General features: G+C 37.8%; 1 protein-coding gene across 2 annotated transcripts in view; it reads left to right on the plus strand.

Annotated features, from left to right (window-relative positions):
- The first annotated feature begins 1,917 nt into the window (after positions 1 to 1,917).
- The window catches only part of herc3 (HECT and RLD domain containing E3 ubiquitin protein ligase 3), a 59,830-nt gene continuing 33,842 nt past the window's right edge, over positions 1,918 to 27,905 (plus strand). Inside the window, exons 1-5 of one of the 2 annotated variants that reach the window (XM_034035738.3) lie at positions 1,918 to 2,051; positions 6,115 to 6,400; positions 26,599 to 26,758; positions 27,031 to 27,107; positions 27,360 to 27,581. In XM_034035738.3, coding sequence (XP_033891629.3) covers positions 6,178 to 6,400; positions 26,599 to 26,758; positions 27,031 to 27,107; positions 27,360 to 27,581 — 682 coding nt within the window. In that variant the 5' untranslated portion in view covers positions 1,918 to 2,051; positions 6,115 to 6,177. Of the gene's footprint in view, positions 2,052 to 2,071; positions 2,201 to 6,114; positions 6,401 to 26,598; positions 26,759 to 27,030; positions 27,108 to 27,359; positions 27,582 to 27,905 lie in introns of those variants that run through there. The other variant, XM_034035739.3, reaches the window with a different exon arrangement.

Consider the following 27,905-nt stretch of genomic DNA (forward strand, 5'->3'; position numbering starts at 1 on the left):
CTTAATTAAATATGTACATTTACGTCTCTTTTTAAATTATCACATTGTATTTATATTCTTAGCTCCAGTTCTCAGTTACAGTTGCAATTCATGACAACAGTTTTGAATACTCTAACAATAGTAGTTCTTAATCTATTTTATGTATGTTTTACTTATATCCTCTTAAACTTTATATTTGATTTACGGATATTCAAAGTTCATCACGCGGAAAAATGAAAATGGAGATATTACAATTTTTTTCAATATTGTCTAAACCTCCGAGGCATTCTACTGTGGTACTAGTTACTGTCTATCCTTGACAACCAAACCACGCCCCAGTCTTGACTGCTCATGAATATGCATGCGAGTGGCAATGTCTGTCAGCACTTCTGCGATAAAGAGCACTTGTCAGGCCAGGAGAAAACATCGATCGTAGAAATAATAACACGTATAAGAACATAAGAACATAAGAAAGGAAGTATGACTCTAAATAAATCTAGGTGAATCGTGTTTAAAAATGCAATCGTTTTAAAAAGAGAAGGCTTGGAATAGGAAATATGGCAGATTTTACATTATATAGATAGGGGAAAAGTCGCTACCGGAACTGTTTGGATTCCCATGATGCATCGCTTAGGCACGGGCGGAAGTTCCGATGTTAAATCAGCGGAGTTGACCATCTTGTGTATAGAAGATCTTTGGCGGAGTTGACCATCTTGTATATATAGAAGATCTTTGTTATAATTGAGCGAACCTGGCAGCTGTGAAAGGGAGGGACGCTGGGAAAGTCTTTCTTTTTCACTTTCATGTATAAGCGCAGCTTTTCTTTTTTTTTTTTTAAATTGATAATCATAAACATAAACATCACTAGGGTATTATTCAAAATAACAGTTATACAGTTAAACAAGTTTTACAGATGTTTGTACAGATATATATATATATATATATATAATATACACCATGTGATATTCCACTTATTTAATAAAACATACATATTTGGTTTTATTCCTTTATGTTTACATTTGTGGATGTGATGTTTAGCCTGTAATATAAAAATGTTATAAAGAAATCCAAGTGATTTTGGAAAAAAGTGAAGTGGAAGTGATGAAAATGAACTGGTAGTTGAATTGAAAGCTTGTTGGACAGACAGCTTGAAATATCTTTCCAGAATCCTGTAATGTGTTGTTGTACCTATATGTATTTGCACTGTATTTGTGTAACTGTACTTATTCTGTATCAAATATGTTGTTACCACTGTAATTCTGCTAAATAAATAATAACTTCCTCAAGATGTTGCTGTGAACTATCTACCCTGCAAATTCCTGCCCCCCCCTCCCCCCCTCCAAATGAGCTTACCTGGGCTTTAGTGGGTTAAAACCTACACATTTCAGTCAAAACACATAGTAGCCCATTTGGAGCTGTCATTTCTGCTTCTCCAAATGAACTTCCTCTTGTTGTTCGATTTAGGTCGCTCTCAAGGCACTAGTATTTATCAGACTAGTCTGAAAATCTGCTACGGGAGGCCCATTTGGAGGGGGAGGCTCAGATTGTTAAAACACATGCTAGTAATAGTTTATGCTGATCCTTTAGTATATATCAGTAACATTTCCAGGCGTCGCCATAATTTTGACCGCTAGTGTACAGTATGTATATATGGGGTATTTAAAACTATACTACATCTTTCTTATTGAGGAGAGTAAGATGTAGTTATTTGTTCACACAGTAAGGTTTTATCCATATAGTTATATACGGAATGTAAACAACCTGGAAATCCAATTAAGCATTGTGTGTTACAAAATACAAAGGGGGGGGGGGGGGTTAATTAGTAAACAGGCACCAAGGCAATATTGTCCTTTTTTTTTTTTCTTTTTTTTTTTTTTTTTTTTTTTAACAACATGGAACAGAGATGTTATCTGCAGTAGATCAGGATGCCTGCTGGAACAACACTATCTGTTCTCGATTATTTTCACCTGAAGGCAAGCTCATGTGACCTATGACGCGCAGTTCTTATCCGAATCATAACTTCCTTGTTATTGACAAGCTTAGCAGAACGAATAGGGGATGCGGATTTACAGGTACGGAAAGTGTTGTTACAAATGTTTTAAATTACCTTCAGTAATTGTGATGTTCAGTGGGTATCATGGCTGATCTCACTGAGGATCAATGCAAACAGGAGATTGACGACGGATGTTAAATTGAAAACTTCTGTTTAGTGTTTTCACAGGTAGTATGTACGCTAAAGCGATAAACACTCATGACTATACTTGGGTATATATTATTTGTTTATTTACTATGTAATAATATGTTTTTACTTAACTGGTAAAGATTAACAGCACATCACCTTTGCGTTTTTGTGCTGCAAACATTTTCACACACGTCAGGTCGTTGACTCTTCTTAGTACAGGCACGTGAGAAGAGAGAGAGCAAAAAAAACTTGATATATATATATATGTATATACACACACACAGTATGCTAAGAAATAAATAATAATCATAATAATAATAATAATAATAATAATAATAATATTAATAATAATTAATGGTTGTGCCATGTCAGTAATAAATTGAACCGTATTTATCTCTGTGGCAACAAAGAATGTTTATAGGGCTCCTACCTCTTGAGAGAGCTATGCAGTGTTGGCTGCCACACATTAATTGAGTTAGTCTGTGTTCACACAGCTTCTTAATCAGCCTGCAAAGCAAACTCTTATTAAGGTGGACAGTCTTTATCTTGCTTTTCACTGCTTATACTATGAATTTTTATTGTGCTTTACCTCACTTATCTGTCAGTTGTTATTAGAGTCTTGTATGATTAGAATTCTCTACATAACAAAATAAAATAATCCCATTTGCAGCAAGATCACCTTTTGATATTGCCGTGAAATATGTCTGTATGCATGCAATTCATAATAGGGTCCTTAAAAACTAGGCATTGCCAAAATAAACAATCTGGCTCTTTTATCTTGGTACTTGAACGACTTCTTCAGAGCTGGCCATCACTTCCTGCTCCCCAGGAGAAGACCTGGCCCTGTTCGCTTACAGCCAGAGAATAAAAATAGGGCTAGATTTTAAGCGATTTTTTTTCTTTTCTGATTGTCCTGGTTGTTCGCAACACAAAATAATATACATAGGCCTATATGAATTTTTATTTTTCTTTTTGCATGTACACAAAAGGTACAATGCAGTTATGCCTCCTTTTAAACCTATATATATACAGTGTATATGTGTGTGTATATGTGTGTATATGTATGTGTGTATATATATATATATATATATATATATATATATGGTGGAGTAAAAATCTACATAATTGTTGGTATGGATATATAGATGTACACAACAATCATGTAATGCGCACATAGCCTAGTTCATATTTGCCTTAACCACCGTCTTTGAACAAACACCAAATTTAACTCTTCTGGTCAAAAATGGTACCAATCCGATTTATATATATATATAAAAAAAAAAATCTTTGTGAAAAGGTACTCATTGGTAAAGCACTGGAACATGCATTGTGAATCTTAATTATCCTCCCGGACTTGGCTTGTCAGGTCACAGAACTTCGACTCGTGAGTTAGTCAAAGAATAAAGTGCATTATTTCTCTTAATCTAGAACAAATAGTTTGCATCTAAAACATTAAAGTGGGAAAAGGTGAAACTTTCTTGTGGTTAAAAAGTCATCTGAATTTTGGTATGGAAGTAGTTATTATTATTTATTAGCATAGGGCAGTAGTTTGGAGTAGTGGTTAGGGCTCTGGACTCTTGACCTGAGGGTCGTGGGTTCATTCCCAGGTGGGGGACGCTGCTGCTGTACCCTTGAGCAAGGTACTTTACCTAGATTGCTCCAGTAAAAATCCAACTGTATAAATGGGTAATTGTATGTAAAAATAATGTAATTGTATGTAAAAATAATACAAAATATAGTATCTTGTAACAATTGTAAGTCGCCCTGGATAAGGGCATCTGCTAAGAAATTAATAATAATAATAATAATAATAATAATAATAATAATAAAGGCCCTGGAGTTTTGTTAGGTTATCCCTTAAAAATGTATATATCCCCAAAAACAGAACATTCAGTTGTCAACATAAGTTTCAGATATCTTTTGTACGCACAGTATTTGTTGCCAATTTCATTCAGAAGTTTTAAAAACAATACATCATATATAATATATTCAGGTTGTATGGGTTCCTGCAATCAGACAATTTAGACAGATGTGTGTCTTTATTGCCTTTAGACTCCCTAAACCATATGATCTGCAAAGATAAAAGCCCACATTGATTTCCTGTCATATATTGAATATTGTATTACTGTGTACTTGCAAACATTTAGTTAAGGCTAATAGTTTTTGAAATTATTTGTTTTAAATTTCTTTTACATGTTGTAATTTTATCCTCTGTGAAAAATGGAAAGGGAATGAACATTTCATTGTCATTTTTACAAGACTGCTTAATAACTCTCTAGCACAGTTAAAGTTCCACCTCTGTATTAAATTGCAGTTTTGGTCCTCGATGTGGGATTTACGGAGGACATTTTTTGTATTCCAAAGTGTCAGTGTTCATTAAAATGATACTTTGAGACAGACGTGTAGACTGTTGGGGTGGATGGGCATCAGTCCAGCTATCCACAAGCTACAGCTTATTCTTTGACCCTGTTCACTCTACTGGGCTGGCCCAGGGCCACCTCAGGGGCCGTTGCATATTTAGGTCTGCAAGCCCGTTCACATTTGCGGTTTAAATGCCTTTGCTTATGAAAAACTCATCCCTGCTTGACGGACTTGAAAATATTTCAGATCTATACACAGATTCAGTTGAAAATCAATGATATGTATTTACCACTAAGTAGTATAGCACTTGTTTGAGTTTAAAGACAAAGCAGTATGTCAGCTAGAGTTTCTGGGATATCAGATTTAACTTAATTAACCAAATCTCCTGACCACATTTCTGAGAGAGGGAAAAAAATACTAAGCAATGTGTTTGGTAATTGTACCAAAAAGTACAAACTTTGTTCATGGGTTTCTTTAGAAAAATCTAAATATCAAGTCTTTCAGCATTAAGTTGTGATGTTAATTTTTTTTTTAAATGTACATCAGCATTTTTGATTGCATCATACTTAACTTTAACTCAATAGATTATTATTATTATTATTATTATTATTATTATTATTATTATTATTATTGTACCATTTTATCACTAAGTATTTGTATTTTTCAAGTTAAGGTTGAGTACATCATTTTATTTTGTATACTATTCTATACTGTGCTGTTTTTAAATGTGGTTAGAAGTCATTTAAATTATTTGGTGTAAATTAATGATAAAATTAGTATTAAATAGTAGTTTTCATCAGGATTAACACATTTCTTTAAAGAAAGTAACATATTCAACCAAATCAAAATTTAAGGATTATTCAGCCAAATAAAAACATTATTAGAGCGCACTGAAATGTGAGCAAATATAAAATAAAACTTGTAAGAAATGTAAAAATGCGATATGTTTTGTCATCTATAATAAATAGCTTTACAGGGAACACATGTTCTTTCTGCAAAAAAAAGTCTGTTTCAGTCAGTCTGTCTGCCTGGGCATCATTAATTTTTTCTTCCTTTTTTATTTTTTATTGTAGTTTTATTAACAGCAAAAAATACTTTAGCTTGTACAGCACTTTTCAAGAACTGATGTATCTCGCAGTGGTTTGCAAGTCAAATTAAATATATTACAGAGTGTGCTGCAAGGGCATTTCCATGGCAGTCATTCTGAGTGAGATTTTTACAGTGATGAATCCTTTTATTTATAGTAGGGCATAGTACCAATACAAACATATTTTACTGACTGTCTTTAATCTAACGTTTTGCCTCATGCTCCCGATAAGTGACTGCACTGTGTGGGTTGCTTTAACATGCCATGTATCCCAGCTTGGCTTGTACTTTCAGCAGCAAGCTGGAGTTGCTCCATAGGATTGAGATCTGAGCCTGAGCCTGGAGAGTAGCAGGATAAGCAGGATTCGAGTCACTGAGTGTTATTTAAACATCTTCCAGGTTTCTTATCTTTTTATGGCACCCTTTCTTTCTTATTCTGCAGTTGTTTTGGGGGATATCGTGATGATGTCCGAGTGTAGTAACTACTGTGATTCTCTTATTTTCAGACTTCTGTTTCTTTCTAAGATTACCAAAGAAAGCTGGCTTCTGTAGAGCTTTCTCGAGCTGAAATGCTGTGCTGGGGTAACACGGCTGCTGGCGAGCTTGGATTAGGAGACACGGTGAGCACCGTTTTCGAGCCGAGGAGCTGTGAAGTGTTCAATGGAAGGGGGCTGAAGGATATTGCCTGCGGGGGACACCACTCTGTTTTCCTGTTGAGTGAAGGGAGCGTCTATACATGTGGCTCTAACAGCTGCGGTCAGCTGGGACACGAGAAGGGAGGCAGCAGACCAGGTAAGCAGCTTGTGTGTACCTTGATTCTCAGTCAGCATGTTTGCATTCATTTATTATGATATATATATTATGAATATGCTGGTAACATGCATTGTTGGTTATGTATTTCAGATACTCAGTATCCAGAATACTAATCAGAATTGAAAACTAGCTGAGTTAGTTTAAAGAACACAGGAGACTTTCAATTTCCCGTATGCAGTTCATGATTGGAATGTTAAGGTCATCCAACACAAGGATAAACACATTACAATATTTTTATAGCCTGGATTTAATCTTTTTAAGCAGGGTTCAGTGCAATAAGGGTGCATATCTTGGGAATCTGTCCCTGCTGTGAGAGGGACAGGTTTTTGTAGAGCACATTTAAGGTAACAGGAAATCTGCAGGGAATCTGTAAAATGGTTTTACAAGCATTTTTTAAAATTTTTTATAACATTTTTAATCTTATAAAGCTACTGGAAATCAGTAGTCTGAGAAGCCTCTAACAAGTAGAGGTTTATTGGAAGTTTCCCAACGTAGATTAATTCTAGGGGACTCGCTGGAGTGTTTGAAAATTAGATTGCTTGCTATAAATAAGTCTAACATCGTTTGCAGTTTCACTGAATAATGTGATGTCTGAGACGTGCTCTACATAATTGATTTCCGAGTGATATTTTCTTGTATGCTTGTTATAGATTTGCTATATATTGCAGTACATTATAACTTTTGTCGTCCTCATGTTTGTTTGGTTTTACTGTACCTCTGAAGCCATGTGAATCTACTCAAATAATATTTTCAGTTACGCTTCCTTTTCTTTTCCCTTGTATACTGGTTTTGCAAGTTATTCTATTACCTGTTTCCATTTTTATTTATTTAAATTTATTTATTTATTTATTTATTAGCAGACTTACAAGATATCACATTATTTTTACATACAGTTACCCATTTATCCAGTTGGGTTTTTACTGGAGCAATCTAGGTAAAGTACCTTGCTCAAGGGTACAGCAGCAGTGTCCCCCACCTGGGATTGAACCCATAACCCTCCGGTCAAGAGTCCAGAGCCCTAACCGCTACAACACACTGCTGCCCATTTAAATATATACAGTAACCATACTGGACACATTGATCCCATGTTCTTTCAGTATAATAGTACAGTATTTTACTTCATACAGTATTATCTGCCACTTCCTCTGTGTCTCTTATCAGACATAGAGGAAGTGCAGCAGTGTGGAGTGGTGGATATGATATGATACAGAATGATACAGACAGGCTCACTGGTTTTCTGCTGTTGCCTCTACAGTAACTGTTTCAAGGCAACATGTGCCCACCATTTTTCAATGAATGATTCATACTTACAGTATATACTTTACTTTTTCCACTTTACAACCACCTCTCATTTTTTCACATACTAAAAAAGTTAAGGGACTGATAGCAAAGTTTCCAAAGTAAACTTGCTTGAATACAACAACAGAAACACAACATACAGTGTGGCATCACTAGATTGCATGTACACTGTCTCATAAAATGATTTTTAAATCAGCTAAATCAACTCGCACTGCTTCCTGAGAGGTCACTGCAAAATGTACAAAAAATGATGGTAAAAAAACACAAAAAGGTTGTTGACAGAATTGTCTTCTGAACAAGGTGTTGAAGTACAGATAGGCGATGATTATTATAATCATTTTCCTATAAATTTCTGTGTAAGGCACATAAAATATATATATATATATATATATATATATATATATATATATATATATATATATATATATATATATATAATATATATATATATTTCTAGTCACATTATTTTAAAAGTCACACTGTTTTGTAAACTAAGTGATGTTTGGTCACTTTTTTTTTTTAAATGCCACTACCTGAGTAAGCATGAAAGTCACCTTTCATTTTGCCATGCTGGTTGGTGGTAAGTTGCGGCTGGAGCAGTTTGTTAGCTAGTGTCCGGTTATATCAGCAACTACTGGGCTGGTCTCCAGCTTTCAGTTCAATTAAGAAGGGGAATTTCTGTGAAGGGAGTGTCAGTGATAGGGTCAGCGATACAGACAATGTAAATGCTTTAGTATTGACGCATGGTTTTAGTTTCCTTTCTTATCACTGAGGAGATTCAGCATCCAATCCTCTTACTGAGGGCCATCTGGTGATGATACAACACCTTATTGTGAATACATCCAAGGGCCTTATTCACAAAGCTTTGTATGCATGAAACTACTCTAGACTGTTGTCACATAAGCCAACAGCAGTCTTGAATAGTTTCGTGAATGTCAAACTATTTACAGTAATTCAACATACCAGACTTTGAAAAAAACTTGTGAGTTAAAGCACTGTGAATAGGGTCTAATATTTCTGATAACATTAAAAATGGGGATAGTTAAGAACTGTAAAGAATGCATTTTGTATCCTTAAAACCAAAGCTAAAATGAGAAAATATAGGCTATAAAATCACTCTTAAAATCAGTTGAAAGAGAACCTACACAAAATACATTGGCTTTGTCAGTGTATAATAAAACCTGAATGGCATTACTGGAAGTTGAGTTGTCTTTTTCTCTTTCGGGATGCACAAAAGGCAGTATGGTTAGCGTCACAGCCTTCTACTGTTTACTTTTACACGCAATGTCTGTTTACAGTATTCTGCTGTATCTTTCTTTCACTGCAGCTCAGTGTTTTCTGAACTAGGCCTACTTGCATTCTTTATGCAGTGTTGTATGCAAATTCTATGCCAGATTCTAATACATTTGTAAGAAAACAACTATGTTCTGGTAATTGCTGTGGTTTATTATGAAGTTTTAACCACAAGAATGCAAGAAACATTCAGTGTTCTATACAGTACTGTGTATGGGAGTTGGAGTGACTGTCAAGATTGAAGATATTATTTAGTTGTGCAATTAAAGCAAGTTTGGAGGCCAGTAATGCAGTGTTCTCAATTACAAACATTTTTGATGATCAGATACTGTACTTTCATTGACATGCTGTATTTTATCCCTGTTTCAAGGTCTTGTGTGAATTTTTGTCCATGAACATATTGCACTGCCAAGATGCATTTCTAAAAGTTTCTTATTTAAAGGTGCGTGCGTGTGTGTATATAATATTTATTATGAGGGTAATTTTTGTCTCCAAAGCTAACAAAATATTTATTCACAGCCAGGCAACAATGTAGTTTTACTAATATTAGAGAAAATAATTCTTAAATGATGCTTCTTAAAATACTTGCTAATCATTTCATCAGAGTGTATTGTGTGCATTAAGCAGTTGATGTAGTGTCTGGGACAGTCAAAAATTTGGACGAACAAGTGCTTCCAACATATTCAGTGGTTAGTAGGACAAGTGCATCTTAAATATATTTTAACGACGTCTTCTATAATGAGGCTTCCTGTATTGGTGTGTGCCGGCATATATGCAGCTAAAGATCATAGAGATACGGGGAACCAAAGAATGCCACTTCTGCAAAGTACATAGCAGAAGTGTCTTGTGCAACCAAGTTGCAGTTTCAGTCAGCCGAGCGCAGTATTGTACTATTATGGGATGTAGATGCAAGCCTCTAAGTGGGAGTTTTATTTCGTCATTGTGGGAAGAATTCTAATAGTTTAGTATGTTTTACATTTATTTGGCTTTCCTGAATGTCAATTGACATGAATAAAAATATTTACTGTACAAGTGTTGTTGCTTTTTTTCCCCAAGTGGACGATGTGCAGCACAAACCCACAGTTAAACTAGGGATACACCAATGTATTAATATAATACCATCTGTAATAATAATAATAATATCACCTGGCCTTGGAAGCTCTGTCTCAAATCTGTGATGTTTTACTGAAGTTCAACATGGTGGTCAGAATTTTCATCTCTAAATTGCCGCCCTGTGCCTGTGGATCTCCTCATCAATCAAGCAAACTCACATTGGTCAGAGCAAAGTGTTGTGGGTGTTGTGGCTTGTGGTTGGAAGTGCAATCTTCTTTATAACTTTTTTTGTTGTTGCAAACTTTGTCATGATAACGCTGTATAATAATTGATGTTCTGTGTATGCATATCCACCATTTGTGTGCTTGGGGTTTTCCAGTTCTTTTTGTACAGGTCATAATCTCTGTTTTTTGACCTTTGCATCAGGTAGGCCTATAGGTTATAAATAATAAATAGGCCTGCCTACATGTGATATAGTAATAGCCTACAATCTCTTACATTAACTGCAGTTTAAACAAAAATCTACATATGGATCTTTTTGATTTACCAGTATTTTGCTTAATTCACTTCTGGCATAATGTATAATCTATCAAAAAAACTACAATAAGTAAGTAGTGATGTTCAGTTTAAAGCTCATTTTAATGGTCAAGTGTCAGATTACAATTTCAAGTGATGGTTTCCAATTGTATTATTATTATTATGGAAAACAAAATCTATCGGGAATCAGTATCTGCCATTTGGTAATTGGACTCCGTCCCAAAAAACACTGTGTGTGTGTGTGTAATTTGCATTGAAAAAATCTGTTCTTGCTGTTGGGATCGTTAAAAACAGGTGTTAGTTATAAGAAGGGTTTGTTACAGTGAAGTTAGCCTGTTCTATTGGAACAATCACGTACAGGATCGACCCGGATTCAACCATCTCAGTACTAACTGACACCGAACTTTCTCCAGTGTCAAGTGTGTTATTCTCTCGGTGAAAACAAAGACCATGGTTGACTAATTCAAAGATAACGCTAATTCAAAGATTGCCTATTGTAGTACGAGTCATGCATGATGAATGCAATCGTTGCCTGTCTGTCATCTTCACACAAACTGCAACCAGGCAACGGGCGTGAGAAGCAATCTACTCTGGATAGTTTTTTCAAGAGAAAGGACATGTAATTCCTGTATTCAGCATGTAAGTGTACATTCTTTCCTTTTTTGTTTTCTTTTAAACATACCACAGGTATACTATATATTGATCAATTCAAATTTGCCGTTTGTTTATTCTGATACAGAAAACCCTATTATAGTGAACACCCTGATATAACGAACATTTCTCCAGGTCCCAGGGGGGTTTGTTACAGTGAAGTTAGCCTGTAATTTTATATATATATATATATATATATATATATATATATATATATATATAAATATAATTATTATTTGTTTATTTAGCCTTTATCCAAGGTGACTAGGGTGTGTGAACTATGCATACAATAACGTCTCACCTGAAAGATGGAGTACGAGGAGGTTAAGTGACTTGCTCAGGGTCACACAATGAGTCAGTGGTGGGATTTGAACCGGGGAACTCCTGGTTACAAGCCCTTTTCTTTAGCCACTGGACCTCCTATATATATATATATATATATATATATATATATATATATATATATATATATATATATATAAAAATTAAATATAATTAGTGCTAGGACAAATATCCAAATATGCTAGAGGTCGGCACGGGTAGAAAATCCGGAACCGGATACCTGCCGTGAAACATACCCGGGTACCCAGATCTTTTTTGGGGTAATGATCACAGATATTAATGTTTTAAGTGCATGATGCATATTTAAATACTATACAGTACACATACATTTAGTCCCTTTGGATGTGTAGACTTGTGTATTCTTTTTTAAAATACTGGAAACATCGAAATGATGTTCACTGTATTCAAAACGTCCCGGTTTGAATACAGTTATTAATGTTAAATGTACTTCAAGCTGTGGGATTCTTGTACCTACCTTAATTTTGTACCTACGCATTTTGGAGTGCATGCTTTTCCTTTGTTAATCTGCTTCATTAATGCAGCTCGCAATACTGTATTTTTTATTTATTTGTTTATTTATTTTTAAATAAAGGCTATTCGATCTTTTTGGGAAGAAACTATATCTGCGCAATCACTGTATTGGGACCATAGCCAGCTATGACAAATCACAGAGGAACTTCTGTATGATAAGTTTCTATCGGGGGCAATCCCCCAAACACCTACCTAAAATGACGTAATAATATTCACAATTAAACTATTGTTAGAATTGTGAATATTATAGCATTGGAATCATAAGCTGGGTTCACTAAACTGCGGGCTACCGGAATGTATTATTCCTAATTATCAGGCTGATATCTGCTTCTTAATCAACGTTATTACAGTACTTTGCCTCACCTTGTTAAAAAAAGTAAGTAATCCTTGGTTGTTTGTAAGCCATTCAAACACGTTTAACTAGCTATGGGGGTATGAACTGAGCTGTACAGTGTCACTGTAGTCTGCAACGACAAGAAACATTTTTGAAGAGCACAGCAGAGGCTATAAAAAACATGCAAGGCTTTTTTGTTTGTTTGATAATAACCAAATCAGTTATAAACTAAAATACAACATAGAGACACAAAAGGTGTAACAAGAACAAAAATAAATACTTCCTGTGTTAACTGTTACCCAATAGTACTGTTTGTGTGCCTTATAATGTGGCAGAGAGAACTCATTTTTAGCCCTTTTATTTTACTCGCGGAATAATGCAGATTTTCATTTTTTTTATCAGAGAATTTCATTTTTTTTATTGCGGAAAAATCCCTGGTTATCATTGACATAAATCCAACATGATATTATGTTGTTTTCTTTCCGATTTAGTTCCTGAGAAGAATAGTCGCTGCAGTTGTTATTGAGGTGCACTTGCCGCTGTTATTGTTTTCTGTAAAACCTTGATATCCTGTCTGTTAAGAAAAGGCTTAATACAAAGCTTGTTTTATTAACATTGTCTTTATTACGCAGGCCAGGGACCCGTGCTTACAACTGCTGTTTACCGGCTACAAAACAAAACAAACAAACAAAAACACAAGTCACAAAAAGACACCACACAATACCTTTTTCTCATTCGACTGAGCACTCATTCAATCAGGCTCCTTCACACAGCAGCAGCCTTGAGCAGACTGACTGCTTTCTTTTTAAACCCTGCACCTGGTTCTAATTTACAATCATGCCCAGGTGCGGGTGCTAATTACACAATTAAGTTAAACTAACGTGCATTTGCACATGTTTTTAGCAGGGAAAAATACATATACACAGCTGTAGTCGAACTATTTGGTCATATTGGTAGTCGTTACGTTTGGAGAAAGTCTGGTGAGACGTACAAAGAAAAGAACACCATACCTGCTGTCAAGCATGGAGGTGGTAATATCCTTCTATGGGTGTTTTTCCTCTAATGGCACAGAAAATATAGTTCCAGTACATGGTAAAATGGATTCCTAGCATACCAAAATATACTGGCCAATCATCTGAAACCCTGCGCTACAAAACCTGGTTTAAAGCGCAACTGGACGTTCCAACACAACAACGATCCAAAGCACACATCAAAATCTACTTCAGATTGGTTAAAGAAGAATAATTTTTTTCCTCATCCACAAAAGCAAAACGTTTGCTACAAAAGATTTTTCCTAGAATTATTTGTTTTCGAGAAATTTCTAGAAAATTATACATTTCCATTGGGGTATGTAAACTTTTGAGTACAACTGTGTGTGTGTGTGTGTATATGCTCCCTTGAGAAAGATATGTACAACATATTGAAACATTGGGCAGCTGGCTCTTTGAGCTAATATATATGTGTGTGTGTGTGTGTGTGTGTATATACAGTGCCTTGCAAAAGTATTCAGACCCCTGACCAATTCTCTCATATTACTGAATTACAAATGGTACATTGAAATTTCGTTCTATTTGATATTTTATTTTAAAGCACTGAAACTCAAAATCAATTATTGTAAGGTGACATTGGTTTTATGTTGGGAAATATTTTTAAGAAAAATAAAAAACTGAAATATCTTGCTTGCATAAGTATTCAACCCCTGTGCTGTGGAAGCTCCCAGTTTACACCGATGAAAGAAATTGCCCTAACGAGGACACAATTACCTTACCATTGGCCTCCACCTGTGAACCATTAAAGTTGCTGTCACATTTTCTGGATAAAAACCCCACTGTTGAAGGATCATTGGTCAGGCTGTGAATCTGAAAGAAAATGAAGACCAAAGAGCCAAGACATTAGATTTAAAGAGACATAAATATGTGGTTACCATGGCATCAAAAGCCAGAAAAATACCTCCACTGTTTGTTTTCAAACACACTTTCCCTTGACAAAGGTATGTTAAACATAGCGAAACGTTGGGAAGTTTGCTCTTTTTCAAAGCTACCTGCCTATTTAAGCCACGTCACAATCTATGTTCTTTATCTTGTGTTTGCTTTTTGTATAGGAATATATATATATATATATATATATATATATATATATATATATATATATAAAAATGAACCTTGCTTGTCTGACTACTTGTTATCCCGTCTGACCCCTGCTTTGTACGACTACCCAACTCGGCTTTGAATATTAAAGAATGACTTTTCGATTTGGCTTTGACCACCGCTTTCCATGACTACCCGAATTGGCTTTGATTTTACAGTACGAATACGTGACCCGGCTTTGAAAATTTGTAGTACAAGTTCCCGATTTGAAAATCTAACATGGATCCTCTTACCTCCTTTTTGTCTTCAGACCCAGATAATCCAGAGTCCACACCATTCGCTTCAGCTCCAGATCAGGCAGCTCTTTCCTCTGTTTCAGCTCCAAGGCCAGAGTTCCCCCAGCCGCGTCGCTCACAAAGGAAACGCCGACAGAATCACAACCCCAAGCGACTTGTCTTTAAAGACTGGCCAATGTCCCAACTGCTCAAAGCCCCTTTTCAACAAGGGAATCCATATTCCACCCACATCTAGTAGATATTTTTTATTTGCTCTGTGAGTCTCTTTCAGCCAAGCCTGTTTTTACACCCAGCTCTGCCCATTCTCGCTTCACAGTGCCAGGCCCATCTCAAGCCGCCAGCTCTGCTCACATCACCCCAGCTCCGCCTGAAGCCTCAGAATTGGATCATCAGTTAATTTCCACCCCCATCTTTATCCCAGCCCTCGCCAATGCACTCCACCAGCATCCCGATAAACAGTTTGTCTCCTATCTTATTAATTGTCTCCAGTATGGATTTTTTTACAGGTTTATACAACATCCCATCTATCTCTTTCATCTAAAAATCTCCGATCAGCTACTCTAGAGCCCCAAGTCATCTCGTCCTTAATCCAAGCCGAAGTGGACAAAGGTTTTGTGGTCGGCCCCTTCTCCGCTCCACCCTTCCCTTCCTCCAGAATCAACCCCATTGGAATTGCCACCCGGAAAATCTCCGGAAAAAAGCGTTTAATTATCGACCTCTCAGCCCCAAGAGGCAGATCTACAAGCAGTATCAATGCCCTAATTCCCCAGGAACAATTCTCCCTTCATTACATTACAGTTTTAGATGCCATCATATTCATTAAAATAGCAGGTCATGCGCCTGGCTTGCAAAAGCCAACATATCTGATGCATTCACAGTTATGCCTATTCACCCCTCTCTTCGTCATCTGTTCGGAATCTGCTGGCAGGACAAATTCCACTTCGCCACTCACCTCATCTTCGGCTGCCGCAGCAGCCCAAAAATTTTCGATTCTCTCTGAAGTGCTCTGCTGGATTCTTTTTAACTCATATCGGGTGCCCTTCCTGCTCCACCTCCTTGATGAGTTTCTCCTTATATAAATCTACCCTATCGTTGCAGCAGCTCATCTCTGGGGGCACTCCTGGTCTAGGAAATCAATTTTATTTTTGATTGACAATCAATCTACTGTGCATATCATCAATAAAGGCAGATCCTCCTCCCCCCTCATCATGCAACTTGTCAGCTATCTTATGTGGATTTCAGTTTCTTACAACTTCATAATTCAAGCTCGTCATCTTCCAGGTATTTTCAACAATGCAGCCGATGCTTTATCTCATTTACAGATCACCAAGTTTTGCAGTCTGGGTCCTTCAGCAGCTCCAGTCCCTCTTCAGGTCCCCCAGTTCCACCATCTTATATTTAACTAAACGCAACGTTCTCCAATCTTTTATTATTATTATTATTTATTTCTTAGCAGACGCCCTTATCCAGGGCGACTTACAATTGTTACAAGATATCACATTATACATTATTTCACATTATACAGATATCACATCATTTTTACATACAATTACCCATTTATACAATTGGGTTTTTACTGGAGCAATCTAGGCAAAGTACCTTGCTCAAGGGTACAACAGCAGTGTCCCCCACTGGGGACTGAACCCACAACCCTCCGGTCAAGAGTCCAGAGCCCTAACCACTACTCCACACTGCTGCCTACTTTCATCTTCAAGAGAATACATGTCATCAGCCCTCTCTCCATCTATCAGGTCCTCCAAAGCTACAGGTTGGTTGTCATTCTCTTCATTCTGCGCCCAGAACTGAATATCCCCTACTCCATTTAATGAAAATTGGATCGTAGCATTCATCGTCCACGCACAAGACATTCTTCATCTTTCGCGAGCATCCATAAAATCCTACATCTCGGGTATCCAATTTCATTATCGTAGCTTGTCCATCCCCCTTGCCAATACTTCTTTCCATCCCCGCAGTGTGTCTCACACTCAGAGGAATTTCCAAGAGCCTTCCCCCTTCATCTCCATCCAGACTACCCCTATCTACAGACGTCATTTCCCAATTAATTTCAATTTTGCGCTCAGGATGTTTCAACCTATTTGACGACCTGGTGATGGAAGCTATGTGCCTGTCAGCTTTCTTTGGTTTTTCTAAGAAGTGCAGAATTCACAGTACCAATGCTATCCAGTTTCCCAGCCATAGGTATTTGTTCTTGTTATCTTTCAGTAATTCCTGATAATCATTTCATTCTGTTCCTTCGCCCACCCAAGACTGACCAGCTTTGTCAAGGACAATTTATTCAATTATCCAAGATAAACTCCCATCTCTGCTGTTCCTCTTCCTTATCCAGATTCCTATCCATCAAAAAACCCTTCAGTCCCCTAGATCCCCTGTTTATAGATTGTTCCTGTAATGTCATTACAAGGCACTGGTTCTCAACTCATCTTTCTTCTCATTTCCAAAGCAGGTCTCTCTCCCCAGTTCTATAGCCTGCACTCATTTAGGATCGACACACCCTCAGGGGGGTTTTCCTCTCCACCGAGCGGAAGGTTTCACATAGCCTGTTTTACTAACCATCTCTCTCTTTGTCCTCGTTTGTCCCTCTTTCCTGTTTTATGTTGCGCATTGGCACGCAGTCTTTTGTTTATCTTCACAGGTGCGGTCCTTGCGGGGAGCCGGTGGTCCATCCTTTTTGGGGGTTAGTGAGTCTCACTTCCCCGGCCTCGAGTCAGCCGCAGCTACTCATGCCTTAATTAAAAAATGGGGGTCCTCGCCTCAGCGAGTCAGAGGGGACCACCGGCCACACTGTTCTTTCGCAGCTCATGCGCTATTTTCTTGTCTCACCCAGAGACTCTATTGTTTCTCTCTCACTGTACCAGTAAGAGCTGTAGTCATCTACAATCCTTAAATACTAAACTCCAAATACTAACAAAACTCACCTCTTTGAGGGCGGCTCCTGGAGACAGGGCTTCTCTTTCCTTCCTTACCAGGTTATGAACCATTCCGTGCTCTGGGGGCATGGCCCGGTCCACGAGGCAGTGCCTCCAGGATTCTCCCCAGAGGATTTTTCTGTTTTTTCAGGGGGTCCCGGGGGCCCATGGGGCCGACCTCTGCAGTACGAGGTTCTTGCGGTATAAAATCCGGACCCCGTCCTTTGCCCTGGCCCGCAGACACTAACATCTCAAACCTTCCCTGGCCAACAGGCCACTAACAGTTCAAAAGAAGCACTCCTGGCCCGCAGGCCATCATCATTCCCTCGAGGCTAAGTCTCTAAATACCAACCTATATTCTTCATGCAGCCCTAGCTCCCACCGGTGAAATATATATCTATATCTATATATATATATATATATATATATATATATATATATATATATATATATATATATATATATATATATATATATATATAATATATGGGCTTCAGTGAGTTACTGGAAAATAATTCCATGTAGGGTTTCTATGACGTCATAAATTACGAGACCAAAGGTCGAGTAATTTATAAACTGTGGTATGTGGTTCGGAAAGTGACATCCCGTCAGTTGCAGAGGGTTGGCTGTGTTGCTTGGTTGAGCCTTGGAAGACACCATGTCAGGATCCGCATACTTCTCCATCAGCTGCTCAATTACCTGCATCCGGAATTCTAAGAATTCAGGGTGTGTCTGTGGAAAGTTATTCACCAACAGCAGAAAGGCATTCCAAAGAGCCTGATCTACAAGATGCGGAAATATTTTCTTGTAGTATTTCTTCTGCTGCTTTCTTGTGGTGGGGTAAAATGAGAGTTCCTGGTCACTCCGATCTACATCTCCCGTTGTGTTATTTTAGTCACAAATCACCCTAGGCTTGACTACATCATACCCCCATGTGTTCAGCAGAACTGTTGTTGTAGAACAGTTCTGCTGAACACTGTCCCCTTTCTTCAGTTTTTCCTTTGTAAAGCTTTCAGGTAAATATTTCCTGTTGCTCTTGACTGTTCCATACATGTCAGTTTTCTCAGCAACCAACAAATCATCAAGTGTAGGTGACATGTAAAAATGATCCAGTGTCACACAATACCCCTTCCCCAGCAAACTGTCCATCAAATGCAAAACCACTTTTGTGGCGATTTGGATGTTCTTTGTATTTTTTATTGTAAACAGTACCTTGTCCAGTGTAAACAATGAAATCACAGATGTACCAGGGTTTTGACTCACACAACACAAATAATTTCACTCCAGATCTGGCTCTTTTCAGAGGGATAAACTGTTTCCATCCCAGACACCCTTTGTACATCATCAAACTTTCATCAATGCTAACATCTTTATCTGGTACATATACAGTGCCTATAGTAAGTATTCACTCCCCTTGGACGTTTTCACTGTTTATTGTGTTACAACCTGAAATCTTGATGCATTTAAGTGGGATTTTTTCCCTTTGATTTACACAACCTATTCAACACTTTGAAGAGGCAAGAGAATTTTTATTGTGAAACAACAGTTAATGAAAAATAAGAAAAAAACTGAAATGTCTTGGTTAGAAAAGTATTCACCCCTCTGAGTCAATACTTGGTAGAACCACCTTTGGCAGCAATTACAGCTCTTCAAGTCTTGCCACATATTCTCAATCGGATTCAAGTCCAGGCTTTGACTGGGCCACTCTAGGACATTCACGTTCTTGTTTTTAAGCCACTCCAGTGTCGCTTTGGCTGTGTGCTTGGGGTCATTGTCCTGCTGAAAGGTGAATCTCTGTCCCAGTTTTGCAGACTGAAGCAGGTTTTCCTCAAGGATTTGCCTGTATTTAGCTCCATCCATTTTGCCCTTTACCCTGACAAGCTTCCCAGTCCCTGCCGATGAAAAGCATCCCCATAGCATGATGCTGCCACCACCATGCTTCACAGTAGGGATGGTGTTACCTGGGTGATGTGCTGTGTTGGCTTTGTGCCAGACATATTGCTTTGCATTTAGGCCAAATAGTTAAATTTTTGTATCATCGGACCACAGAATCTTTTGCCACATCTTTTCAGTCTCCCACATGCCTTTTTGCAAATTCCAAGTGGGATTTTACATGGGCTTTTTTTCAGAAATTGCTTCCTTCTTGCCACTCTTCCATACAGGCCAGATTTGTGGAGTACTTGAGCTGTTGTTGACACATGGACAGTTTCTTCCATCTCAGCCATGGAACGCTGTAGGTCTTTCAGAGTTGTCATTGGCCCCTTGCTGGCTTCTCTGACCAATGCCCTTCTTACCCGGCTGTTCAGTTTGGGAGGACGGCCTGCTCTAAGCAGATTCTGGGTGGTGCCGTATACCTTCCCCTTCTTAATGATCGACTTGACTGTGCTCCAAGGGATATTCAATGCCTTTGAAATCTTTTTATACCCCTCCCTTGATCTATGCCTTTCCACAACTTTATCTCGGAGTTGATTTGAAAGCTCCTTGGTCTTCATGGTAGTATCTTTGCTCTGAATGCACTACCCAACTGTGGGACCTTACAGAGACAGGTGTATTTAATCTGAAATCATGTGAACCACTTGTATTGCACACAGATGGACTCCATTTAACTTATTGTGTGAATTCTGAAGGCAATTGGTTGCACCTGAGCTTATTTAGGAGTGTCATAGGGGGGTGAATACTTATCTAATGAAGACTTTTCAGGTTTTTATTTTTAATTGATTTGTTTTTTTCACCCCGTCCCCCCATTTTTTCACACATTGAAAGTGTTGAGTAGGTTGTGTAAATCAAAGGGAAAAAAATCCCATTTAAATGCATCAAGATTTCAGGTTGTAACACAACAAACTGAAAACGTCCAAGGTGGGTGACTACTTACTATAGGCAGTGTAAATCAGAAAACTTGCGTCGCAAATTTTCAACAACGTCAAATATCATCCACAGTTTTGGGTTTGGGTGTGTATTGCTGTCATATGCGTGATTATCTGTGAAGTGTAGGTACTTCATCAGCAGAATAAATTAGTTTCTGCTCATCACTTTTGTGTGTGAATTGTAGGTCGTTTTGACCAGTATCAATCCTGACAAACCCTTGTAGCATCAGAAATTGAAATAAATACATAATACCCTCATATAGTTCTCTGTAGTCGGCGTCCATTTCTTACTCTGCAAATGCGGCCGTCCAGCTGTTTTTCTAAATCCTTGTTCAGCAAATCTCTTTGTCTCTGTTGTTATCAACTGAAACGAGGGCTCCTCAAAAAACAGGTCAAATTAAACGAATGGGTTGGCAGCTATACTCCCATCCACTGTAATCTGTAATTCAGCTGTAAATGGGAATCTGGGAGGAGCGGCGATTTTTCCTGGTCAATTCTTGTCCACGTCCTAACATTCTGCAATGAAACATCACTTTCTGTATCCTCGTTTTCACTGGTTACCAGACTTTCACTGCTACTGTCATCACTGCCACTCTCTAAATCTGATTCATCACTTTCTTCAATTTCATAATCGCTATCTTCCTCCTCATCACCACTACTGTTTCTTCGTGCTGCAACTTGCCATTTTCTTTCTCCTGCCTGCCGTGTTACTTTGTAATGTGCTTATCTATGAATGGGCCGATCTGTAAAGCACATTTCTTAGGCACTGCTGCCATCTGCCATTAAAAAAACAAAACTGCAGACTTTAGTGTTTGTTTTATTCTGCCCATTGATTTAGTACAGCAAGACTTTTGCAGAAGCACAAAGAACCTCCTGCACGCTGTTCTGACGGGAGTGACACATTTGGACACGCTTGCGCTCCATGTGGAAATCTCGGGATAAGCAGCTGGGTGGTTAAAAGTTTTAGACAGCAAAAGGTAAACAAACCAGATTATGAGTGCACACGCATAGTGATCTCTATGGAAAGGCATCTGGGACAAACACATTGTGCTACTTTGAGGGAGCCAGAATCTCATGGGACAGAAAAAAGGCAAGCATGTCATTCTGAAATGCCTCGCTTAAACAGTACCCAAGTTCCTGAAAATGTTGTGTAGTGATTTTTATATAGACTGTATATATTATAAAGGGCCTATATTTAAACTGTTTTATAATTCTAAATGTTAAATTAACAGATATCGTTTACTTGATGTGTTTGACAAAAATGAACAGGCATTGTTTGCTTGTTGCATTTACTTTAGAAAATGAATGCAAAAGAATAACGTAGTATTATATTGTGTGCTTGACAGCAATGTATACATTTGTTTTACAACAGTCACACAGAAATAACATTTTACATTTGTACTAGTACAAACACTTCTGTAGAAATATATATATATATATATATATATATATAATGTGACTTTAACTTTTATAACACTTGCTGTGAAACATTGACAATAAATTTAGTCCCCCGTGAAAAGCGCGGCAAATTTTTCCATATTCTGCGGCAAGGGTCCATGATTTCTGCAACAGAAATCCTTGAATTCTGTGGTAGCCTTTTAAAAGTTAAAACCAACCCAGTTCCTTTGTTAATTTTTTTTTTTTTTTTTTTTATCGGGCTATTTTCAAAGTTTGTTACAGTACATTCTAAAACGAATAGCAAATGAATACACAAAAACATTTATTAAAACTTTAATAACTTTTATTAATTCCAAAAACAAAATTGTGAGGCCACTGTCAGCAGGTAGAAAAGTAAAATAAATGATCAAATAAATACTGGCATTTTGCAGTTTTAAACCTTTACTGCTATGAGGGGGAAATACTTTGAAAGTGAGCAACTGCAGTTAGAAACTATAAAATTGACCTGAAATAAAAATAAATAATAATAAAAAAAAATGTTCTCCATTTTCTCAGGACTGTGTCGGGTATTTAAAGTCGTGCTTTCCCACTGAAGTAGAGGAAACAGGGCTCTGATAGTTTCTTCAGAAACCACATGCATGGTCTGCAAAACAGTTTACCCCCGTCCTTATACAAGACTCTCGGGTATTCCCCAGCACGATCGGCGGCTGTTTTATTTCCTAAGTGGTTTTGCCTCCAGGCACACGTTTGCTCTTCACAAATGTATCTGTGTTAGCTGAGGATTTGAATAGCCACAGCACGTCAGTGTCTAAAACGAGTGGTTTGCTTTTCCTAAGAGCGGGTTGAGCAAGATAAACAAAGCAGAGGTATTCAAAAATCTCACTGCGCCACCTTGTGGAATGTTTAAAAAACTTGAATTTTTTTCTTATGAATGCTAATTAGGCATGTTGCCGTGGAAAATCAATAATTCTGTAACCCAGAGTGCATTCCGCGAAATCGCACCGCGATCCACAATTATGTTTTTCACAGGGGACTATAAATTGTTAAGTTAATCAAATAAAAAATATCCGGTTACAAAATTCAGTCAACTTGAATTTGTTTTGTAATCCGCCGAGATTTCGGACTACATACAACCGCCGCCATTTTAAAATGGCTTCGATATGAAAATGAAAAACAAACAATCGGATACAACTTAATATTTTTATTTATGAACATCATACATAACATTCAGAGCAGAAACACCGTATTTACATTGAAAATTAAACTTTGTTCTTATTTTTTTCAAACTGTAATAAAATAAACTTTACGCAATAAACTTCTGTGTAAACAGATGTAGAAAGCTGTATGCACATATACAATTTTAAAATATAAATAACTAGTTATAAAAATAGCATAAAACTAAAATATAACATAACTTATGCAACGTGAACGCTTTGAGTGAAACAGAGTTCAAAGGCTGTTCAGCGTTCTATTACAGCTTTTTAAGTACAATCTACGCAGAAAACACGCTTTTCAACTGTGCCAGTGCATTTGCCACAGATTTGCCTTTTCACAACAGCGCAGACGTCAAAAGTTCTGTTTTTATTGCATTTAGCAACCTGGCACTGTCTTTTATTCTGTGTGCCAGTGGGCACAACACTGGTGGAAGGTTGAGGGGCATTTGCCAGTCGGCTTTCATGTCACTTATCAAAATGTTTCTGCCATAGCTCCAGGGCTAGCTGCAAAATGAAGTCCCTCAGAGTGACTGTTTTGCCGGTGCACTCCTTGTACAAAACCAAAGCGTTGATGGCTGCTAGGTCCAAAACATTATAAGAAACAGCCACAGGCCACCTGCGAGTACCACCTTTGACAGAATACAGGTGTGCCATTTGATCCAGTGTATCCACACCGTACTTTGTTACGTTGTAAAATGCAACAGTCTCTGGCTTTCGTTTAGCATCGGTCCCGATGGTCACTGATCTGTGCAGAGAGCTTAAAATACGCACTTACAGTTGATTTTATTACAAAGCCCAGACTAAATTTCAATATGCCGCATAAACTGTGGGTCTGATGGCTGAAGAAGCAAGTGCTTATAACTTATTCATTTTTAAAATTCTGCAGTTGAAACACCGTATGGGTATTTAATTCAAATATTTAGTAACACTTAAGAACGGACATGCACGAGATATTCACATACGCAGAGATATTTAAATTTGAATTGCAAAAACCGTTCAAAAAGCGGCTATTGCGGTGCTAGTGTTAACAAAAGATGGCACAGTAATAACTGCTTCAAAATAAATACACCCGCAACCAATGCATATTAAGCAAGATAAACAAAATACAATAAACGTGATGATGATACTACGACTACTACTAATAATAATCATAATAACTTAAACCATCAATGTTATTTAGGATTCAACCTACATTTATTATTTTTTGTTTTTTAAAGCATCACAATACTATTCTACTCACAGTTCATCGTTGGATAGAATGTGAAGTCTGTTCTGCTGCCCACAACTCGGCTATCCTATTATTATCATCTTCAGATATTTAAAAAAAATATGTTGCACAGCACTGCAAACTAAATGACTGTCTCTGTGTTCTTGCGTCATTAATAAGCGCTCCTGACCAAACATTAAATTATGTGCTGAAAGAAATTTAAGCTTGAATATCGGTGTATGTTATCGGTCAAAATAACAAAAACTGCAGATAGCCGATTGTGTATTTTTTTCCTTATATTGGTGCCATGCCGATAGGCTAGCGATTATCACCCCTAATAATGTGTTATATACAGTGTATGTATATATATATATATATATATATATATATATATATATAATATATATATATATATATATATAGTACTGTGCAAAAGTTTTAGGCAGGTGTGAAAAAATACTGTAAAGTAAGAATGCTTTCAAAAATAGACATGTTAATAGATTATATTTATCAATTAACTAAATGCAAAGTGAGTGAACAGAAGAAAAATCTAAATCAAATCCATATTTGGTGTGACCACCCTTTGCCTTCAAAACAGCATCAATTCTTCTAGGTACACTTGCACACAGTCAGGGATTTTGTAGGCATATAGTCAGGTGTATGATTAAACAATTATACCAAACAGGTGCTAATGATCATCAATTCAATATGTAGGTTGAAACACAATCATTAACTGAAACAGAAACAGCTGTGTAGGAGGAATAAAACTGGGTGAGGAACAGCCAAACTCAGCTAACAAGGTGAGGTTGCTGAAGACAGTTTACTGTCAAAAGTCATACACCATGGCAAGACTGAGCACAGCAACAAGACACAAGGTAGTTATACTGCATCAGCAAGGTCTCTCCCAGGCAGAAATTTCAAGGCAGACAGGGGTTTCCTGATGTGCTGTCCACGCTCTTTTGAAGAAGCACAAAGAAACGGGCAACGTTGAGGACCGTAGACGCAGTGGTCGGCCAAGGAAACTTACTGCAGCAGATGAAAGACACATCATGCTTACTTCCCTTCGCAATCGGAAGATGTCCAGCAGTGCCATCGGCTCAGAATTGGCAGAAAACAGTGGGATCCTGGTACACCCATTTACTGTCCGGAGACGTCTGGTCAGAAGTGGCCTTCATGGAAGACTTGTGGCCAAAAAGCCATACCTCCGACGTGGAAACAAGGCCAAGCGACTCAACTATGCACGAAAACACAGGAACTGGGGTGCAGAAAAATGGCAGCAGGTGCTCTGGACTGATGTGTCAAAATTTGAAATATTTGGCTGTAGCAGAAGGCAGTTTGTTCGCCGAAGGGCTGGAGAGCGGTACACGAATGAGTGTCTGCAGGCAACAGTGAAGCATGGTGGAGGTTCCTTGCAAGTTTGGGGCTGCATTTCTGCAAATGGAGTTGGGGATTTGGTCAGAATTAATGGTCTCCTCAATGCTGAGAAGTACAGGCAGATACTTATCCATCATGCAATACCATCAGGGAGGCATCTGATTGGCCCCAAATTTATTCTGCAGCATGACAACGACCCCAAACATACAGCGAAAGTCATTAAGAACTATCTTCAGCGTAAAGAAGAACAAGGAGTCCTGGAAGTGATGGTATAGCCCCCACAGAGCCCTGATCTCAACATCATCGAGTCTGTCTGGGATTACATGAAGAGAGAGAAGCAACTGAGGCTGCCTAAATCCACAGAAGAACTGTGGTTAGTTCTCCAAGATGTTTGGGCCAACCTACCTGCCGAGTTCCTTCAAAAACTGTGTGCAAGTGTACCTAGAAGAATTGATGCTGTTTTGAAGGCAAAGGGTGGTCACACCAAATATTGATTTGATGTAGATTTTTCTTCTGTTCACTCACTTTGCATTTTGTTAATTGATAAATATAAACTACTAACATGTCTATTTTTGAAAGCATTCTTACTTTAAAGCATTTTTTCACAAAACTTTTGCACAGTACTGTATATAAATATATATATCATAAATAAATGTGTTTTGTATTTATTTATTTAGCTCAAAGAGTCAGCTGCCCAGCGTTTTGATATGTACATATCGATCTGCCTTGCACAATGAGAAAAAATCTAGCCCTGTTTTTATATGTTGTAGAGGTGGTAGGAGCGCTGGATGCCCAGAAGATTGTTGCAGTGTCCTGTGGAAAGGCTCATACTCTGGCTGTAAGCGAACAGGGCCAGGTCTTCTCCTGGGGAGCGGGTAGTGATGGCCAGCTCGGTATTGGCACCACTGAAGAAGTTGTTAAAGTACCAAGGTAAAATAGACAGGTATAGATTGTTTAATTTGGCAATGTCTAGTTTTCAAGGACCCTATTATGAAATGCATGCATACAAACATATTTCACTGCAATATCAAAGGCGAGTTAGCTGCAAAGGGTGTTATTTTTTTGTTATGAAGAGAATTATAATCATATAAGACCCCAATAAAAATTGACAGATAAATGAGGTAAAGCACAATAAATTCATAGTATAAGCAGTGAAAAGCAAGATAGAGTTGTTTTTTTTTTAATAAGGGTTTCCTTTGCAGGTTGATTAAGAAGCTGTGTGAACACAGAATAACTCAAGTAATGTGTGGCAGCCAACACTGCATAGCTCTCTCTAGAGGTAGGAGTCCTATAAACATTATTTGTTGAAACAGAAAGATAAATACAGTAATGTATAATACTGTACAATTTACTATTGACATGGCCTAACCGTGAATGAACCAAATTTGTAATTTAACGCATCGTGAAATAATGGGGGAGCACTGTAAATGCAAACAAACCAGTCCCCGATGATGGGGGATATAGTGTACTCTAGGTTCTTCTACATACTTCTAGCACTGCTTCATGCTGACTCCTGGTTCATTCTTTTCAGATGGGCAGCTCTTTACTTGGGGACAAAATACAAATGGACAGCTTGGCCTGGGGAAAGGGGAGCCCAGTAAACCATCTCCCCAGCCTCTGAAGTCTCTGTCGGGGATCCCGCTGGCTCAGATTGCTGCAGGGGGAGACCACAGCTTCGCTGTCTCGCTGTCGGGGGCTGTTTTTGGCTGGGGGAGGAACCATGCAGGACAGTTAGGACTCAATGATGAACAAGGTACTGGAACTAATACAACACACAATGACATAATACACAATTGTATGCATACAGAGTGTGTGTGTGTGTGTGTATATGTGTATATATAATGTATGCTCTGAGTACATTCTTAAACTCAGGAGAGACGTTTAAGGAGGACACAGATCTTTTGGACTCCTGTAAGTGGATTGTTCGTGCACTGGGCTTACAATATATCCAGACAACTTTAAATAGTCATGAAAATCACACACTCATTCAGCTTGAAGTTTTAACGAATCAGAGCAGTATTATTAAATGCTTAATAATGGATCAAGTGGTTACAGACCACTTCGAATCCCAGCTAAT

This window comes from Acipenser ruthenus, chromosome 1 (assembly GCF_902713425.1).
Source record: "Acipenser ruthenus chromosome 1, fAciRut3.2 maternal haplotype, whole genome shotgun sequence".
Taxonomy (NCBI): Eukaryota; Metazoa; Chordata; class Actinopteri; order Acipenseriformes; family Acipenseridae; genus Acipenser; species Acipenser ruthenus.